The sequence below is a fragment of the Phacochoerus africanus genome, chromosome 2 (assembly GCF_016906955.1).
Source record: "Phacochoerus africanus isolate WHEZ1 chromosome 2, ROS_Pafr_v1, whole genome shotgun sequence".
Taxonomy (NCBI): domain Eukaryota; kingdom Metazoa; phylum Chordata; class Mammalia; order Artiodactyla; family Suidae; genus Phacochoerus; species Phacochoerus africanus.
Window position 1 is genome coordinate 242,477,297 of NC_062545.1, and position 20,791 is coordinate 242,498,087.

The 20,791-nt window shown below is 47.7% G+C and overlaps 1 protein-coding gene across 2 annotated transcripts in view; it reads right to left on the reverse strand.

The window, feature by feature from the left end:
* Positions 1-3,277: 3,277 nt before the first annotated feature.
* ANKS6 (ankyrin repeat and sterile alpha motif domain containing 6) overlaps positions 3,278-20,791 on the reverse strand; it is a 63,212-nt gene continuing 45,698 nt past the window's right edge. For both annotated transcript variants that reach the window (XM_047768020.1, XM_047768019.1), the window contains exons 13-15: positions 20,520-20,587; positions 16,923-17,039; positions 3,278-9,458 (exon numbers count right to left, since the gene is read on the reverse strand). In XM_047768020.1, coding sequence (XP_047623976.1) covers positions 9,354-9,458; positions 16,923-17,039; positions 20,520-20,587 — 290 coding nt within the window. In that variant the 3' untranslated portion in view covers positions 3,278-9,353. The remainder of the gene's footprint in view (positions 9,459-16,922; positions 17,040-20,519; positions 20,588-20,791) is intronic.

Genomic DNA, 20,791 nt, shown 5'->3' on the forward strand with positions numbered 1-20,791 from the left:
GAGAACTATAAAACACTGATAAAGAAAATTGCAGATTATTCAAAGAAATGAAAAGATATCCCATGCTCTTGGATTTGAGGAATTAATATTGTTAAAATGGCCTTACTACTCAAAGCAATAAAAAATTAAAAATCATTAGAAAATTTAAAAAATTCTGGAGTTCCCATCATGGCTCGGTGGTTAACAAACCCAGCTAGTAACTATGAGTTTGTGGGTTCGATCCCTGGCCTCGCTCAGTGGGTTAAGGATCCAGCGTTGCCATTAGCTGTGGTGTAGCTCTCAGATGCAGCTGGGATCCCATGTTGCTATGGCTGTGGTGTAGGCCAGCAGCTAAAGCTCCAATTTGACCCCTAGCCTAGGAACCTCCATGGGTGCAGCCCTAAAAAGACAAAAGACAAAAAAGAAAGAAAAAGAAAAAAGAAAGAAAATTTTAAAAATTCTAATGGAAAAGAATATGAATCAGAATAACTTAATCACTTTGTTGTACACCAGAAACTATAAAATAAAGAAGTAAGGAAGAAAGGAGAGGGTCACGCCCATAAGGCCTCCAGTTATAAGCTTATCTGAAAGTTCAAGAAACTTGGAAAGCCCACTAGGAGTGTCAGCAGGAGCCCATTTGGAGGGTTTTTCCTGGTGGGAAATTTCTGCTATGAGAAGGGCTTCCTAGGACCCCCATCTGCAGCTCTGTATATCCTGGAATCCCAATGTGACAGTGGGGAAAGCTACATTTGATCTTGGAGCTCAATAACGGATATAAAAACATCAATGTGCTACATATTGTACATCAAAATATACTCACTAATAATGATTTGTGACATCATTATTATTATTTTGTCTTTTTAGGACTGCATCCATGGCATATGGAGGTTCCCAGGCTAGGGGTCGAATCAGAGCTGTAGCCGCCGGCCTACGCCACAGCCACAGCAATGCCAGACCCCAGCTGGGTCTGCAACCTACACCACAGCTCATGGCAACACCAGATCCTTAACCCACTGAGCCAGGCCAGGGATCGAACCTATGTCCTCTTGGATACCAGTCACATTAGTTTCTGCTCAACCATAGGGGAATGCCTCTTTCAATTCTTTCTTTACTGTGAATCCTTCCTTATATGATTGTGGGTTGTAAACTAAGTTACAGTGCATTAAATTCATAACTATGCAATAAAACAAATATTTTCCGTTTGTTGTTGCAATTCACTTGGCCGATACATCCCTAGCCCAGTCACAGGTCCCTAACCCAGCTCCTCTGACAGCTACCAACTCTGGGTTAAGGCGGCTGCGCAGAGTTGCAGCCCCAGCAGAGAAATATGTTCTGAGCACAGCAACTGTGAGGAAGAGCTCATGTGGCCTCGATCGCCTCCCCCGCCCCCCGCAAGAAACCGAGAGAAGAAATGCACGATTATGATTAGAAAAGGCTGATGTGCCAGGCGCAGCCTGGGCGCTTGACTTGCATTATCTCAATTAATCCTCACCCTGCCCTCTGAGCCAGGACTGTAATCACCCCAGTGGATCATAAACTCTGCGAAGGCAGGGGCTGTGATTTGCGGCCCCACCCCCTCGCACCCCGGGAATGCCCAGTGCCTGAGACACTTATCCAAGGTGGCTGTCTGCTGAATGAGTGTGTCACACCTCGTTCCGACAAGGAGGAAACTGAATTGGCTTACCTGAGGACGCTGTCACCAGGCACACAGCCTTGCGGCCAGCCTGCGGCTCCAGGAACTCTGATGGACATCCCCCTGGAGGATTTCGTCTGACTCAGGCTCTAGGCTACTGTCCCTCACGAGGAGTCAGTAAAATCAAATTGCCCTGAGGCCACTTCACCGATGAAGCCAACCTACAGGAGCTGCAAGAACACTGGTGTGCAGTCTCCAGTTCTAGGGCCTTCTCTAGGGCTGAAGTTCCTCGCCACACACAAACACACCCCCACACACCCCCACACCCACACATTTATAAAGCCCACGCTCAGAGGCCAAGTTCCCTGGAGCTGACTCTGAGTGGGGAATGGCCTGAAGCATGTGGTTTAGGTCCCGGCCTTAGGAAGGACACCTGCGGCAGGCGGGAAGCGGGATTGGCCAGAGGGAGGCTGGGGCCGGAAGCGCAGGGGCTGGTGGCGGAAGTGGGCAGAGGCGGTGGTCGACCAGGCGGGGACTCTTGGGAGGAGAGTCCAGGTCAATGCCGCCCCAAAGCGCTTTTGAAAACGCTCTCCTCTGTGACTCAAAGGGAGTGTTTCTGATTGTGATGAAAGTGGGAACAATTATTCTGTTGAAAGAGCTTCGAGTAGTGAAGCAAAGAACCATGGAGATGGAAATGAGAGCCAGAGGAGTGGCAAGAGGGCAGGAAGCCCGAGAGGCTTCCTGGGGCCTCCGGGATTGCGTTCCCACCTGCTCGAGGGGCTTTCCTCTCCCAGAGCCGGGACAAGGGTGACCCCACCTCATTTCGAAGCATTTTCTGTGCGGGGCTCTGGGTGAATACCCGCAGTCCATCTAGACCCTTTTGATGAAGGGGACAGAAAGTTGTGTGCACAAACCTGTGTGGGAGGGTGGGCAAACCCTTATGATGGTTATGTGTCCTTCACGCTAAAGGACAAGGTCAAGAAGGTGACGGGAAAAGGGTGGAGGGCCAGTCAGGCCGTGAGCTCCCCTTTCTTTTTTTAAAAATTATGGTAAAATATATAGAATGTAAAACTTACCACATGAACCATTTCAGGTGTATATTTCAGAGGCATTCAGCACATCCACAGTGTAGTACAACCATCACCATTATTTAGTTTCAGAACATTTATTTATTTATTTTTGCTTTTTCTTTTTTTAGGGCTGCACCAGAGGCATATGGAAGTTCCTGGGCCAGGGGTTGAATCAGTTACAGCTGCCAGCCTACACCACAGCCACAGTAACTCCGGATCCAAGCTGTGTCTTTGACCTACTCATGGCAACACTGGATCAGTGACCCAGTGAGCAAAGCTAGGGATTGAACACGCATCTTCATGGATACTAGTCGGATTCGTTGCCACTGTACCACGATGGGAACTCCTAGTTTCAGAACTTTCCATTACCTCAAAAGGAAATTGCCTACCCATTAAGCAGTGCTACCCATTTTCTCGATTCCCAAACCCCAGCTTTCTGTCTCTATGGATTTGCCTATTCTGTACATTTCTTATAAATCAAATGACATACTATGTGGTCTTTGGTGTCTGGCTTATTTCATTTTGCATGTTTTCAAGGTTTATCCATGCTGTAGTGTGGATCAGTACTTCCATGGCTGAATAATATTCCATTGTGTGGATAATTACAGATTTTGTTTATTGATGGTCGTCTGGATTATTTCCACCTTGTAGCTATTGTGAATAGTGTTGCTACAAATATTCACATACAGGTTTTTCTTTGAATACTTATTTTCAATTCTTTTCATGTATTACCTAGCAGTAGAGTTGCTGGGTCACATGGTAGTTACACACATAACTTACTGAGACACCATCCTCCCATCTTTGTATAGATTTTCACACTCATGAGGCTAGAAGGGACCTCAAAAGTGACTTAGAACAGTGTTTCTCAGACTTTCAGATTTCATGCATCTGTAAAACTAAAACTACCATTACCACCACTCCCTACCCATCAGGTAGTAGGGACTTATATCAAGATCAAGGCCAACCCTGTATAATGAATATATTTAGTGTCAGGTAAACTCCTTGCCTTGTACTTGTTTTTCCCTTATCACTTCTGCCACTGGTCCCGTGGGAGCCACTTGCTTGGTCCAATCTTCAACCAAAGTCTGAGTTCCCCTCTCCAACTGCCTGGACTTAACCAGCCTCTCGGAGTCCATCAGGGGGATAAACTCCCTTTCAGGTAGCCTTGGTCCCTGGAATGTTTTTCCTACTGGAGAGCTGTCACTACTCCCACAGTCTCCCCAGGATCTTTGTTTCCCATTCTGGGGTCCCAGAGACTTTGGCCTCATTCCATCTGCTTTGGGACAAAGACCCGTGTTACCTTCTGTTTCCCAAATGCTCTATAGGGCTAAGCACAGCCAGTGTGAAATATTGAGAGCAGAAGAGGTAGAGATAAGGAAGCCCCTGACTTGTAAGTATTCTTAGAAGAAACAGAGAATCTCCAAGATATATATGTAAATATATATGTATTATATGTATCTATATATGTGTATATATACATACACATATATATAGTATTATAGTATTTCAAAAGCACCTCCCCACCCAAAAAAATAATTGTGAAGAAGCCACACAGATTAATGAAGTTTTATCTGCTTAGTTGTTGGCTGACCTTATTCCAGTTCAACATTCCTCTCTATGCCAAAAGGCAGTAAGAAATCACGGAGAGAACAAGAAGTGAGGCTGGCATTCAAACCGACTATCCCGTTACTGGGTGACCTTGGTGAGGTTAATATCTATGTGCCGCACTCACCAAATCAGTAGAAAGGGGATTTTAAGGCTGCCTCACAAGGTTATTGTGAAGGAGGCAGCGAGGCAACAGAAGCACCCGGCACACCACAGGCACGTCTCCAGGACAGTTCTCACTGGAAGAAATCTGAGCAGTACTTTATACCTTTGATGAGCAAAGTCACAGTGAGAAGACAAATTCACCATTATTTAATGTACAAAAATCCTTCAAAGAATCAAGTCTTTGTATGGAAATAATAAAATAACAGAAAGTAGTGTTGGATGGTACATGGAAACACAGTTAGACTGACACAAAACAGCACCTTGGTGTCTTATCAAAGGATCAAGTGGCCCTGCTGAGGCCCAGCCTCCTGGGTGGTAGGGACAAGGTTTCCTGGAAGAGGACAGCCATGTCATGTGTCTATGAACCCTACGGAGGCAGTGCTCACAGGAACTGGGTGGGACCTTATCCTGATGGGAGTCGGCTCACTTCCCTGGGCAGGGAGGGCCCTGAGGAGGGGACCCTGGGTGGTCTCTCCCTTAGGAAGGAAGCTGCAGAAAGGGCGCACCACCCATCTCCTCCAGTCCTGCAGAATTTGCTGTCAACTTTGACAGGGAAAGTAGTGGTCTCTTTGCATGTTGATGATTTGTTGGTTAATGAGACATGATCATCTTGCCTGAAGTGGACAGCAGAGTACAGATGGTGCTTCATAACACCTTTGGTCTGGGCTGCAAATCTTCCTGGGAAGGGTCCCAGGCCCTCACGGGGTGCCTTTTTGGAGGCACAGGTCATTGCAGACGTCCACAGCTGTATAGCCCAGGCCTGGCCTCCACGGCAGTGTCCTTAGGCAGCTCTGAGGTAAGAGCAAATGGGAGGGGTTTTCTGCTTCCTTCCCTGGATCAGCTCCTGTGATCTGGCTAGAAGGCCTTCCTGCTTCTTTCTGTCCACTTTTCTGGGCATCCCAAGGACACAAACAGCAGAGTTAAGCACAGCTGAGGGTGGAGATTCACCACCAACCCTCACGTCCTCAGGGCTCCAATGCCAGCAGAGCCATCTAAGCTGCTGCTACCTCTGGCTGGAGGCTGCTGCTTTTGGCCTCGACCACCCAGCCCTGCCTACTTCAGGACGAGTGGGAGGGGAGGGGAGGGAGAAACAGAGAGAGAGAGAGGACTTCAAACAGGTGATGGAGATTTCTCACATCTGCACAGCTCCACATGGTGTGAAAAGGGCTTTCACCTGCATCTGATCCTCAGCGCCTTGGGGGAGCGCTATCCCCTTGTAACCAAAAGAGAAACAGGCTCAAGGAGTAAAAGAAGCACATTGCCCATTAAGAAGTGGCTGAGCCAAAACCCAGTGCTAGGACTGACTGGTGATTCTGTATTCTTTCCAGGTAACTGACTGCTTCCACGCATTTCAAAGAAAAGAACCTTAAATCAGAATAGCAAGTATCTAACTATACCTCTGATGATATTTGATCCACAAATGTTACATGCCACCTGCCTTCTCACACACTGCTCCCCGCCACGCCCAGTGTGGGGAACCCCTTCTCTTTCTTTCCCACCTGCCAGCTGTGTTGACTCACCCTTTCAGACCCAGTCTTTCCACTGGGGCCTGTTTAGGCTGACCCTGAGCTGTCACCCACAAGTCCTTCGAGCTGTGGACCCAGCACACGCCTTTATTACGAAACTCCTTATGGCACAACGTCTGACTTCAGTGATTGTCTCCTTAAGATCCTGTGGATGCTTTGAGGACAGAGACAACTGTTCTTCATCTTTGGATCCAAAGCGCAAGCACAGGACATAGGGTAAATGCTCAGTAAATGTTTGGTAAACGAAAAAGTAATTGTTTTCCGTGCAAAACTTATAATAGTCTGACGCTGATGCAAGGAGGCAGGAGCCTCCCCTTGGCCATTGAGGGACAGGGCTTGGACACCCAACACTCACCAGGCAGGACACTGCACCAACACTGAGAAAGGATGCCCTTGGCCCTGCAGGAAACACCCAGGATGCAGAACCCTCTGAGCAGGATCCCAGCCTTCTCAAAGTCAGGGGACACCCTCACCACAATGTCCCACTGCCAAAAAGAGAGCTGCTGGGTAGAGAAGAGGCCCTTACCAAAGACCCCTGACCCAGCCGGAAGCCCCCAGTGCCACCTGGGTCCACTCCCAGGGGCTGTGAAGCCTCACAACTGCCACTATCCCAGTCAAAGCAGGGGCTCCCCAGTGGTGTCCAAGGAACCCCAGTCTTGCAAGAGTGAAGCAGCACTCTGTGATCAAATATGTGGTAAATGCCACAAGCTACATGGTCCCTTTGAAGAGATCCCCCCACCTCATGAATGAGGTGTCCTGTAGCAAAAATCATGCAACTGAGCTTTAACCCGGTGTCTGCCAAATCTATGATCCCAGAGCCCCACCCCACTGTCACATATACACAACAACTCCTTCATCTTCCTTTATAAAAAACCTGCTAGCACCCTATGGAACTAGGGTTCTGAACACACTTTAGGATATGCTGGTGGTCACTGAGTAAGAGAAACAATGTGGATAAGAATAGCCTCTTGGAGGGGCCCAGAAAGGTGGTGATCATGGCCCAGAAAGGGTGCCCAGGATCTCTTACCAACCAGCACAAACTGCCTGGGAGAAAAAGCCTTAGAGCCACTGAGTCCGGTAAAAAAGACAAAAGCAGCATCCATCCTGAGCCTGCTTTCCCATCTGCAAAATGAGAATAATAAGCCCTGCTTTGTCTGGGGTCATCATATGAGACCCTGGAGGTATGCCTTTGTGAAACACTGACCCCGGCATAGCTCCTGCATATCATAGGTACTCAATCAAACGTAACCCAGTGAAGGCTGCACAAATAGAGAGGCGATGAAAAGACCAGCAGGACAGCAAAGAGCAAGCACAAAACCTCACAGCACCTAACTCAGGAGCCCAGGTGTATTTCAGAGGTAAACAACCCAAGGCCTACTGATAGCCTCTGAAGGCATGAGTTCACTACAACAGTGAGAATCCTTGCCGCCTCTAGCTCCAGGAGTCTACAGGATTCAGTGGTAAAAGCACGGGTTCGGAAGCCTGCTAGATCTTGTTCTCAGCCAGCTCTGCTCCTTTTGGGCTGGGCTCCACTCCTCCCTGTCTGTGCCCCTAGTGTGCAGAATGAGGTGAAACCATGCCAGCCTCCAGGCTGGTGGTGAGGACAGATGACACTGGCGTCCAGCTGCCACACACGTGTCTCCTTAAGGAAAGCTGTGATTTGAGGAACATTTATAAAGGCGTTTGCCAGGGATGGCTGAAACAAAACCTCTTCTCTCCAGTCATGTGAAAAGTTGGCTTCTATGGGTGAGAGGATGAGAGGGTAAAGGAGGAACAGCACCTGCTGTATTGATGATGGGGAGGGAGAACACTGGGGCTGCGGGCAATGCAGAAGCCAGCGGAGGGAAATGGGCACCAGAGGGAGAGAGGAGAGGCCACATTTCCCCAGGACACCAGCAAGCAGCCTGGCAAGGCTCCTGGTGAAGATGAGAACCCTGCAAAGGCTGCCATCCATTGTGCACATCCCACACACCAAGTACTTGACACACATTGGCTCTGAGAGCCCAAGTTAACCTGTCTTCAGACACACAGCTGGCCAGCCGCAGGGCAGGACCAGAACCCTGAGCCGAGTCCAGAACGCTTTCCACTCCTCTAGGCTGCCCCTCAAGGCTGGGACCATCCACTCACGTCTTCTCCTCAAGAGTGCTCAAGAGGGGGGAATGGCTCTGGCTCATCTCTGCACCCAATCACCCAGCACATGGCAGAAGTGCAGCACGTGTTGTCCAAATGAATTACATACTTGAAAACATTTCAGAAACCTACGGGACTCAAAAAAGTCAGAGTCCTTTTTGTAGAATATGACATGGTAGAAAAACCACAGGGGCTGATCCCCTTCTGAGGAACACAGCATTAACAGTGTCTAGAAGAAATTTCAAATTCCTCACTTCATTGCCTGGAAAATGTGAGCATCCAAGTCCTTCCACAATGTAATCTATCAGGGTTTTCTGCTTCCACTCAAAGTGGAAAAGCCCTACAGAGATACGGAGTGAGCATCGAGGAATATCAGAGCATTGTCTTGCCCAGTCACAGACAAGGAAAGAGAAGGGATCCTCTAAGACCCCATGGACCTCCCTTTTTTTTTCCTATATAAAAAGGCTGTCTTTGCAAGAAAGAAAAAATGCATTCAATGCACACATCTGAACAGCTGCTGTACGCTGTTTGCAGCAGATACAGTGAGAGCCGTTTTCATACAGACCAGTATGGGGCCCCAGTTGCTGGAGGAGTTAGTTCTGGGCAAGGGAGTAAAGAATAGCTTCTTTGGTGGGTGCATTGGTGGGAGGGACAAGTTAGAAGTTCTAAGGGAGGAGGTGGTGGAGTGGCTAACTTCCACCAAAATATACGCTCCCCCATCTAAGTACAGATTTGTAGCTGTGAGGGCACTACCTGAACGAAGACTACACTTCCCAGTCTCCTTTCATCAAGGTGGGGCCATGTGACTTTGGGTGGCTGATGGAATGTGAGCCGTTAAGAGCAAGGCAGTTAAGTGGCTGTACCTTCACCACCATCCCCTTCTCCTCTGCCAGCCAGAAGCAAAGACTCCAAGGCCCCTGGGAATGGCAGAGCCACAGACAGAAGGAGCTGGGTCCCTGAATTACCGTGTGCTTCTGCCCAGCACAGGCAGCCATACGAGGCCCTATAGCAGAATAAGTCTCTACTATGTTGGAGTTTGTTAGCGCAACTAGCATCACCCACTCCTACAATAGGGAAAGGAAGACTGGCATTCCAGGCAGAGGGAATAGTGTGATGAAAGCACAGTAGTGTGACAAAGCATTGTATGTTTCAGAGAATGGGGAAGGACAGGTGGCTGGAGCACTGGCCGTGTGCAGAGGGTACTGAGGTTCAGAAAGCTCATGCCGGTGACCCCGAGAAGGAGGGTCACGTACACGGATTGTTTCCAGGGGCCCTGGTGTTGCTGGCGCTGCTCTCGAAGGAAGAGTGGAAGTTGTGAATGGTTTCCTGTAAGATTTGTCTCTCGCGTCCCTGTGGAGGAAATTGAAAACAAAGACGGTCTTGTTAATTCTTTTAACCATTAATTCAATTGACACAGTGTTGTTCATGTTTAACTCATACTTGAAAAACCCATGGGTGTCTTGGGGAAAATAAATTACCTAATTGAAAGAGTGCTGAGATTAATAAAAGCATTCTGAGTCAGAATCTCCCCGTAAACGCAGCATGCCTGGCTGGAGAGGCCCCCGAGATGTAGGGTCTGATCCCCCAGATAAGGACAGGCAGCAGAGCCCAGGGAGCGGGAGTGACTTGCCCTGGGTCCCTCATCTTGGAAGGGATGTTTCCCACCCTGCCCTGCTCTGGACATCTTTCCAGCCCTCACATTTCCAGGGAATTCAGTGGGAGTCGAAGTTTCTAATACGGAGTAAGAGTCTGAGCTGCTTTTATTCCCTTTTATACAAAAGATGACAGATTCAGCTTCATGGTGATTCACTTCTCACCCCATCCCAGCTCCCACCCCTTACACACACAGTTTGAGATGGGCAAAGAGGGAGAGTGTGGATGTTTCTTTAAGCCCAAAGGACATCTTCACTGAATATGTAGCTGAAAGGCAGTGATACACAGAGGTTAAGAACAGAGTCTGGAATCAATCAGCATTGGTTCAAATCCCAGTCTTCCCATTTACTAGCTGCGTGACCTTGAGCAAGATACTTCATCTCTCTGGCCCTTGATTTCCACATCTATAAAATAAGAATGATAATAGTACCTCAAATGGTGCTGCTAACACTGGGCCACAGATGGGCAGCAGGAGGCTGCAGTGTAGACATATATATATTTGTTTCTAGGCCACACCCTTTTTAGGGCCACACTCACGGCATATGGAGGTTCCCAGGCTAGGGGCTGAATCAGAGCTACAGCTGCTGGCCACAGCCATGGCAATGCCAGATCCAAGCCGTGTCTGCAACCCATATTACAGTTCATGGCAATGCCAGATCCTTAACCCATTGAGCAAGGCCAGCGATTGAACCCATGTCCTCATGGATACTAGTCGGGTTCGTTACCACTGAGCCACAATAGGAACTGCCAAAACATATATTTTTTAAACCAACAAATAAATGTGGTCAAAATGCAAAGCAAATTAAAAATGAATAATCTCTGGCCAGCTGTTCTCTGTTAAGAGTAGGTGGGAAAAAAACAAACACTGAATGAGCCTAGACTTTAAACTTTCCCTTCTTTCATTTCATTGACTGCCTATATCCCTGAGGGGCCCCTTTCGAGACCCCCAAGCAGAGACCTCTCATGTTGACAAGGCTTCATGGACACCTGAGAGGGCAGGAAAAGTCTCCCTTTGCACAATCCTTCCAAGTCACCCTTCCCAGAAAAGTGCCATCAGGATTCCATCAACACACACTGAAAGGCTGCAGGGCAGAGGACAGAGCATCGAAGGTGGGGTCAGAGCATCCCAGGTCCCTATGCCACGACTCGCTCCACCCAGGCATGACCCACACTGCTGCATTTCCGTATCCGGAAAATGGGGATGGTATCACATGCTGAGGATGCGATGAGGCGCAACCTGAGATAACCTGAGCAAACTGCAGAGGACTGAAAAATAAATAGAAGGGATGACAGCCGTGTCATTATTAGACATCACCTCAGCCTTAATTGCCTGAGAAAGGAGGTCAGGGCAAGACAGGGTTCCAGCACGATCCGATTCCTGAACCTCAGGAGGGAGCCACAGACAATGAAAACCATAATCACTCTCTGCATCCACAACTGATTGAAGTTGATAATGATAATTGCCCTTTAAAAACCCCCAAGTTTCGAAGGACCTGCTTGATAATTCTCCAAAGGAAAAAAGCAAATGGCCAATAAAAGTAGAAAAAAAGAAAGTTCTGTCTATCTAGTAGTTAAAGAAGTGCAACTTAACACAAGGCATATTCCTGGCCTCTCAAAGTAATAAAAATTCAAGAGCAAACTGGTAGTACTGAATACTGGCAAGGCTGACACTGGAACTCACACCCACAGCTGGTGGGGATGTTCACTGGCTCTTTCTGGAAGGTATTTCAGGATGAAGTACCATTTACCTTGATTTAGACTTTTTGGCTCCATAATTCTGCTTTTTTTTTAGACAGCTATTCTGAGGAGATAATTAGAAAGCCTTATACATGAAGTTGCCCACTGTAGCACTATTTATAGAAAGTTTGAATATCTACATATCCAACAAGTAGGGATTTAAAAAAAATTAATTTTAGTACATCCATGCAAATTTATTATATTAAAAAGAGTTCTTAATGACATGGGATAACTGCATATATTTAATGTTAAACGAAGAAAGTAGAATGTAAAATTATAGATCCAAATTTATCTCAGCCACAGGAAGAAAAACATTTGGCACAAAATGCTGCAGAGTGAGTTTCCCAACTGCGAACGGCATTAGCCTCTGGGTGGCTGGATCATGATTCCTTCAAGAGTTCTTTTCACCTTTTTGGTACTGTATAAAAAATGAGTAAGATGACTATGCATAGCTTTGATAATCACAAAAAAGTGGGAATGGAAAGAAGCAATGGCTTAGGACCAGCTAAAGGTGAGACTCGGGCCATCATTTCTGGTTCACCTTCTCTAATATACAACTTGTCTGAAACTAAGAGACTAATAAGCAGACTCGAGTATATATCACAACCTGAATACTGGGGTGAGCTCACCCAGAAGTCACCTGGCTTGCAGGCTGACGGTCCACACCACTTTGTTGGTATTTTTATGGTGCAACTGGATTTGGGTTAATATTCACTTTTTTCAAAAATTGGGGCTAAAATGTTCAAACTTTTTTGATTGTGTAAGAAATACATTTTATATCACAACCCTGTTACATGTAAATCCATATAGCTGAAAGAAGCTTTGCCCTTCCTACCTGCAAAGAATCTTGATATTTTCTACTCTATTCTATTTTGCTTGTTAAAATGCTATTCGTGAACCACTAGATTGATTCTACAACCTGCCAGCATGCTGAGGACCACAGCTTGAAAGACACAGGGTGAGGGGTCAAGGAAAGCTGGGCTTCCCCCCCCCTCCCCCCAGTCCTGGACCAAGTTCTCAAATGTGTACAGGGCATTTGAGCCACCCTGGGTACTCCCTTGGCCAAGGCTGGGTTTCGAAAGGAAAAGGATGAACATTAGAAGGGGAAGCTTATGCCCTGTGGCAATCAAAAAGGACACAGGAGTTGGGGTCAGGTGGATCCAGCCCAGAAGAGCCCAGGTCCAGGGCATCCAAAGGGCTCTAGGAAGCCACAGTCAGCCTGAGAAGTTCTTTGCAATTTCTCTCTCTCTCGGCATATGGAAGTTCCTGGACCAGGGGTCAAATCCAAACTGCAGCTGTGGCACCACTGGATCCTTAACCTACTGTGCTGGGCTGGGGATCAAACCTGTGCCATCACAGAGACAGTGCTGGATCCTTAACCCGTTGCACCACAGTGGGAACTCCCTCTTGGCACTTTCTAAGAACCAGCATAGACTTGCAATGATGACCTAGAGTGGGGAAGATAAACTTGCCTTTGTGATGTTCACCTTCTCCCAATCACACCTTTGCTCTGAGATACACTTGACATGCAATCCTTATTTCCACAGGACTTTGTCTGGCACTACTAACCCTCATATAAAAGGCCATTCTCCAGGGATTAGTTCAGATTGGCTCCTTCCCCTTGCACCTATCTCCAGGAGGGATTGCCTGACTATGCAGGATAGATGCTGCCTGTGGGGAGAACATGGGTGGCCTGGGGTGTTGGAAGCACCTGGGTCTTTTTGTTGAGAGCCGGTCAGCTGGGGCCCCCAAGAAAGACCACTGGTATGGGCTGAAGTCTGTGTACTCCCCACATCCCTATGCTGAAACCATAACCCCGTAATGTGATGGCCTTTGGGAAGTGACTAGGCTTAGGTGAAGTCATGAGGGTGGGGCTTCCATGGTGCCATCAATACCCCTATAAGAAGAGATAAGAGGAGCTCCCGTCGTGGCGCAGTGGTTAAGAATCTGACTAGAAACCATGAGGTTGCGGGTTCGATCCCTGCCCTTGCTCAGTGGTTAAGGATCCGGCGTTGCCGTGAGCTGTGGTGTAGCTTGCAGACGCGGCTCGGATCCCGCGTTGCTGTGGCTCTGGCGTAGGCCGGTGGCTACAGCTCCCATTCGACCCCTAGCCCGGGAACCTCCATATGCCACGGGAGCGGCCCAAGAAATGGCAAAAAGACCAAAAAAAAAAAAAAAAAAAAAAAGAAAAGAAAAATCTTGCTTCTCTCTACTCTGGGCCATGTGAGGACACACAAGAAGGTGGCAGTGTGCAAATTGGGAGAGGACTCACCAGAACTCGACCATGCTGACACCCTGATCTTGGACTTCCAGCACCATACTGTGAGAATTAAATTTCTGCTTACAAGCCACCCAGCCTAAGGTACTTCGTTATGCAGCCTGAACTACCTACAACAACCACCAACAGCTGCTGCATCTACTTCTCTTGATGGGGCCCTGTTTAGCATGGGATGCAAACTGTTACAGAAGCAGGGAGAAGGGGGGCAATGAATTTGAGAGAAAACTAAAAAAAAAAAAAAAAAAAAAAAAAGCTCTAGTCTGTAGAGACTTTAAGAAAATGTCCTCCTCTGGAGTAGCTCGAGATGTCACTCTGATGATGACAGATAAGTTTCCCAAGATTTACAAACCAACCCACGCTGTCTTCTTTCTGCAATTCTAGACCAAGGAGGCCATGGCCACAGAGGGCAGAGGGGAAGTTCCAGAAGCATCAGCAGTGATTAGCTACCAAGCCCCAGGCCAGACTCCAGTGACACCCAGTTCCTGTCTTCCCATGCCCTTCTCTGTCCTCACTGGTCCTACCTTTTCTGTCCTTCCTCCTCGACTAGCTTAAGCTTGGCTTTCCTCACCTCCATCCTCTTCCTGGTTCACACATCAGGCCCTTGGAGGCCGGGAGGAGGAAGGATCCTAACTCCTGAGCCAGAGTCCTCCTACCATCACTCACCTAATCCCTTCTCCAAAGCCATTGTCCACTTGATTGGGTCACCCTCGACCACCCTGGGAGCCTTCATCTGTCCCCTCTGGCCTCCCCTCTCACCAGGCATCTTGCTTTCCAGGGGCCAGTCACTCCTTTGGTTCTTTAAATGCATATCTTCTCACCACAGGGCCTTTGCACATGTGCCTCCCTCTGCCTGGTCTGCACACGCCTTCTACCCCTTTGCCAGGTGGTTCCTATCTTCCTTCCTTGGGGACACCTTCCAGGCCTACCTCTAAGTCCCCCACTCTAAGTCAGGAGCTCCCACAACACAATCTGCCTCGCCTGTGCTTGTGGGTTATACCGAGGCAGGATTGTACAGTGGTCAGTACACAAATTCTGGGTTCCAATCCTGGCTCTGCACTTACTGACTGTGTGATCTTGGGCAAGTTCTAGGATCTCTCTGTGCCTCAGTTCTCTCAACTGTACACTGGAACCAACCTCTGGAGGGTTATATGAAGGAGGAGATGTAACATGCTCAGAGCAGTGCTGGGCACAGAGTGATTCTCAGTGGTCAACACCCACACAATGCCTGGGACACAGCAGACAAAGGGCGATTATTCATGAATAAATCCATGCTCCAAAGGGCTTGGTTGCTGGCTTCAGGTGATCCGTCCATATGACCCATCCTGTTTCCTGGGTGAACTCTTCTCAATAGCCAAGACCTGCCCACCTCCTGCCCTTCATGTCTAAGGGCAGAGCGAAACGGTGCTGGTCTGAGAGTCAGAGCTCCTGCCCTTCTTGGAGCCTCTGCTTCCCCATCTGTGAAGTGAGTCAGCCAGGGGCCTGAGACAGGTGAGCAGCATTTAGGAACAGGCCACCTACTGAAGAGAAAGAACACATAGAAAGACCTGCAAGAAAACGCTCAGCTTTGCAGGCACCTGAAGCAAGCTGACTATATCACATTGAAAAACCCCCTCACAGCCTTCAGACAGGCAAAATAATGATAAGGATGGCAATAAAAGCAGCCCCCTAGAGTTCCCGTCGTGGCTCGGTGGTTAATGATTCCGACTAGGTTGCGGGTTCGGTCTCCGCCCTTGCTCAGTGGGTTAAGGATCCGGCATTGCCGTGAGCTGTGGTGTAGGTTGCAGACGCGGCTCGGATCCTGCGTTGCTGTGGCTCTGGCGTAGGCCGGTGGCTATAGCTCCAATTGGACCCCTAGCCTGGGAACCTCCATATGCTGTGGGAGCAGCCCTAGAAAAGACAAAAAAGCCAAAAAAAAAGAAGCACTCCAAAATATAGCAGGGCCAGGAGGGGCCACCTCGGCAGTGTGGTGCTGCAGGAAGCAATGAGGAAGACGTCGCCCAGACTCTGCTCCCCGTCTGGCTGAGAGAAGGTGAGGGTAGTGGCCTCTAGAGTAACTGAGGAAACTGTGCAAAGTGACCTGTGAATGATAAAGTGCTACATGGATATTTATCTGCCTGTGGCTGTTCAATACTTCTGTGCCTACCCGGCAATATATAGAAAGAACCATAAAACAGCCACGATATCTGACAACCTCGTATTGGGGAACACAGCCTGAGGAACAAGACAACAGAAGAAAAACCAAAAAAGCAGACATGTCCATTCTGGTACTATTTCTAAAGACAAAATCCCCGACACAGCACTATGGTCCAACAAGTGGGGAGCTGTTAGGCAGAGTGTGAAAAAGCAATAGGTAAGCAAGTATTATATGTTGTTGCTAGAATAAGGGACCAACAAAATCTAGCTCACATTAGGGGAAAAGCAGAAGGCCAAGGAGTGTGAATAGCTCAAGAGTGACGGTACAGCCATCTGCAGAGCCACTGGTGCCTTGCTCCTTGTGTGTTTTGTCTGCCTGTTTGTTTTTTTGCATCTGTGCTTTTAGGCAGGTGGGTGGGGGCACTGCTAATCTTTAGCTTGAAAGCTGATGAAACAGAAATTGAACAGCAGACAAAAAAAAAAAAAATGCAGGTTGCCAACAATATCAACAGTGGCTGATGGAGCTCTGTATGCCAGGTGCTCTGCTGCGCATTTCAGTCCCGGCAGCAAGCCCATCACCCCCACCCTAGAGACGCAAGGCTCAGAGAGGGGAGTGACTTGCTCAGGGTCACTCTGAGTGAGTGGAGGGGCTGGGATTCAAACCCAGGTCTGCCTGACTTCAAGGCCTGTCTGAATCAATTTCCATTGTGCTCTGGAGGGCAAAACCCAGCCCTGCGGGTTGAGATGACCGGAGGGAATACGGTGGCCGAATCTAAGGAGAAACCACTTTATGGGAAGAGAGACCTGGAAAAGGAACAGGCATACTGGAAGGTGGTGAGCCCTCAGCCATGAGGAGTGTGTGAACAGGGCCAGCCTCCACCGGGGTTGTGGGGGAGATGAAATGAGACCGTGGAGGTCCTTGGGAACACTAGGGCACTAGGGTGGAGGATCCGAGTGAAGCTCTTGGCTGGTTGACACAGGAAGAAAAAAAAAAAAAAGATTAAGAACAATACCTTGCCTGCGTTCAGTTCAGAAATCGCTGCCAAAATCTGCTGCCTGGATCCATCTGTCTTAATACCCAGCTCCTTCAAGTCACCGTCAGTGAGTGTGAGGAAGGCTTCCATATCCACCTGGGAAGAGAGAAGGGGGATTTGCTACCATCTGCTTGGTGCCACACCCCTTTTTTCCCCAACCGCAACAGGACTCTTATGATTATGAGCTGTTAGTGCTTATTAGTAGTGAATTAATTAGAATTTACTACTTCCAATTCCTGGATTTATGCTGAAAGCTTATTTGAAAAATGTCATTAAAAATGAACTCTCAGAGTTCCTGTTGTGGCGCAGTGGTTAATGAATCCCACTAGGAACCATGAGGTTGTAGGTTCGATCCCTGGCCTTGCTCCATGGGTTAAGGATCCGGCGTTGCCGCGAGCTGTGGTGTAGGTTGCAGACGCGACTCGGATCCCGTGTTGCTGTGGCTCTGGCATAGGCTGGCAGCTACAGCTCCGATTGGAACCCTAGCCTGGGAACCTCCATATGCCGTGGAAGTGGCCAAAGAAATCTCAAAAAAAAAAAAAAGAACTCTCCTTAGCTCTAGCCCTGGGAGTTTTAGGAGAGGTGTATTCTAGAAAGACCCTGCAAACAAAACAAGCAAGGAAAGTCTCCTATACAGTCATCTGGGTGACTAGAGTGATACCAATCCAAGTCCTGCTCTTAGAAAGTTACTTCCAATGTTGCTGCACTTTTAACAATATTGGAAATTGCACAGAAAATATGCACATATGGCGGTCCTCACCATGTTCCACCCCCTCTCCCGAAGGACAAGAGAGATGCAGACTGTGGAAAGACAGAGTGAGAAAATAAACATGCAGAAGCAATAAAGGAAAGAAGGGCCAGGGAGAACCAAAGCAGAGAGGGGCTCAGAAAAAGGGCATCTCAAAGGGGCACAATCCTTGGTTTCTACTGGAGAAATGCTAATGTTTCCTTTTTTTTTTTTTTGTCTTTTTGTCTTTTTAGGGCTGCACCCGCAGCATATGGAGGTTCCCAAGATAGGAGTCTAATCGGAGCTGTAGCCACTGGCCTACACCACAGCCACAGCAACACCAGATCCAAGCCGAGTCTGCGACCTACACCATAGCTCACGGCAGCACCAAATCCTTAACCCACTGAGCGAGGCCAGGGATATAACCTGCAACCTCATGATTCCTAGTCGGATTTGTTTCTACTGCACCATGATGGGAACTCCGAGAAAGGCTCATATTTCTGTCATCCCTGCCTGGGCCTCGACACCAGGAAAAATTTCCCCACTCCTTCTCTTTTTCAATTGTCATTTACTTTCCTGGATGAAAACATATCTTCAAGGAGGTTTGAGTTAGTGGGGAATGGTCTGTTTCCTTATCCAACAGCCAGAGATACAGGCACATCCCACCTCTCTGACAATAATAAACTCCCTGCACCTCTCTGGGACTTTAGATATCGCGAGGCGCTGATGGGCTGAAGGACAGGTGACAGGGTTTTGATGAAAACCACCTGCCCCCCTGGCCGCACCAGATACTCCTGGCCCCTCTGGACGCTCTTCTCCTCCCACCACCCTAGACCCTGGCAGAAACCCCACAGCCAGCCTGTGTGTGGGTCCCTATGGCCAGCTCTTCAGAAGGCACAGAATGTATAAAGTAAAAGGAGGCAGCCATCAGCAAACAGGAAAGACTTTCTCAACGACAAGAACAATCACTGCTGAAGTTTAAGATGCCAAGGAGGAGTTCCCGTTGCGGCGCAGCGGAAACGAATCTGACTAGTAGCCATGAGGATGCAGGTTCATGGCGTTGCGGTGAGCTGTGGTGTAGGCTGCAGACACGGCTCAGATCTGGCATTGCTGTGTCTGTGGTGTAGGCTGGCTGCTATAGCTCCAATTTGCCCCCTAGCCTGGGAACTTCCATATGCTGCGGGTGAGGCCCTAAAAAGCCAAAAAAAAAAAAAAAAGTCTGAAAAAAAAGATGCCAAGGAGGCAGGAAGGACAGACTGGACAGGGCAAGAAAGCAAACGAAGAAAGCAAGCCATAACACCTCCCACCTCTGTCTGTTTTTTGAAGCAAAGTACAAACTCTTCAATTGCACCTCCAGCTTGTTGGGGACAATGAGTGATTCTTGCGACAGCTACTGTAACGATGACAGTCACCATAGACTAAACTGGGCACCAGCACATTCTAACCTGTGGCTGGTGGGCCCACAGAGTGATTTTATTTGGCCAAAACAGTAACAATTATAACATTTTATTACACAACTCACCGACCATATAATTCACCTATTTAACATGTACAAATAAATGGTTCTGAGTACAGAGTTGTGCAACCATCACTACACTTAATTTTAGAACATGTTCATCCCCCCGAAAAGAAAAGCCATGCCCATGAGCAATCACTCCCAGCCTCTCCTCCCCACATTCCCTGGCAACCACGAATCTATTTTCTGTCTCTACAGATTTACTTATTTCGGACATTGCACATAAATGGAATCGTACCATATGTGGCCTTTCGTGACTAACTTGTTTTACTGAGCATTACGTTTTCAAGGTTAATCCACGTTATTGTGTGCATCAGTATTTCCTTCTTTATAGCCAAGTTATATTCCATGGAATAGAGAGAACACATTTGATTTATCCATTCCTCAAGTGATGGACATTTGGGTTGCTTCCCTTTCTTGGCTACAACAAACAGTGAGGCTAGGAAGCTTTTGTGTGAATGTACGTTTTCAGTTCTTCTGCATATACACCTAGTAGTGGGATTTCTGGATCATATGGTAACTCTAGCATTTTGAGAAACTGCTAAACTGCATAACGGACAAATTTTTTTTTTTTTTTTTTTAGGGCCATGCCTGTGGCATGTGGAAGTTCCCAGGCTAGGGGTCAAATTGAACCTGCAGCTGCTGGCCTGCACCACAGCCACAGCAACTCAGGATCTGCACCCCGCACCACAGCTCATGACAATACCAGATCCCCCACCCACTGAGCAAGGCCAGGGATCGAACCCGCGTGGGATTCATTTCTGCTGCGCTACAACAGGAACTACCAGAACAGTAATTTTAAAAAATGTGATTGTGAGTGCTTTTACTTTTTTTTTTTTTTGGCTGCACCCACATCATAAAGAAGCTCCTGGGCCAGAATTGAACTCACGCCACAGCAGTGACAGCACTGGACACTTAACCCTCTAGGCCACTAGAAATTCCTGATTGGGAACGCTTTTAAACAAACAGGGACTCTCCCAGACTACCACAAACTCTTGACATCTAGACACTTAATAGAGACTCATTAGGATTTTGCTTTACACCAAAAAAACCTGCTAGTCAATCCTCTTCACTAAAGAATATGACAGACACAAACTTTACTAGAGAGAGCAGTGCTCAAAATTACAAAATGCTATCATAACAAAACAAGCCATAAGGTCCTCAGGATTTCACTGTTACGAACTGAACTAAATGTGCTGAACACGAATTCCATTTTCTCCACTGTCTCAGTCAAAAAAAAAATCAATCGAGGCTTGCAGAATGGAAGCCTACACATTTAGACAACTGTTTGAGAGTTAAGACTTAAATTGACATTCAAAAAGCACAGTCTTACCTCTTGCTCCTCAAAAATGGGCTGATATTTCTCAAGTGATAATTTCTTAAGGATTCCAGTCAGTTCATCTTCAAGAGAGAAAGAATGTGAAATAAGATATTTTAGCATTTGGTAAAATGTATCAAAGTGTGACCTTCAAACTTTCATGAAGTGGTGGTAATCTCATTTCAAAAGAAATTCTCCAAGAAACCCCAATCCAGAAAGCAGATCTAAGCTGTGCTTCCGGGGATAAAGCTGGAGGTAGGTCCCGAGCCACCTGTTGGCCATATTCT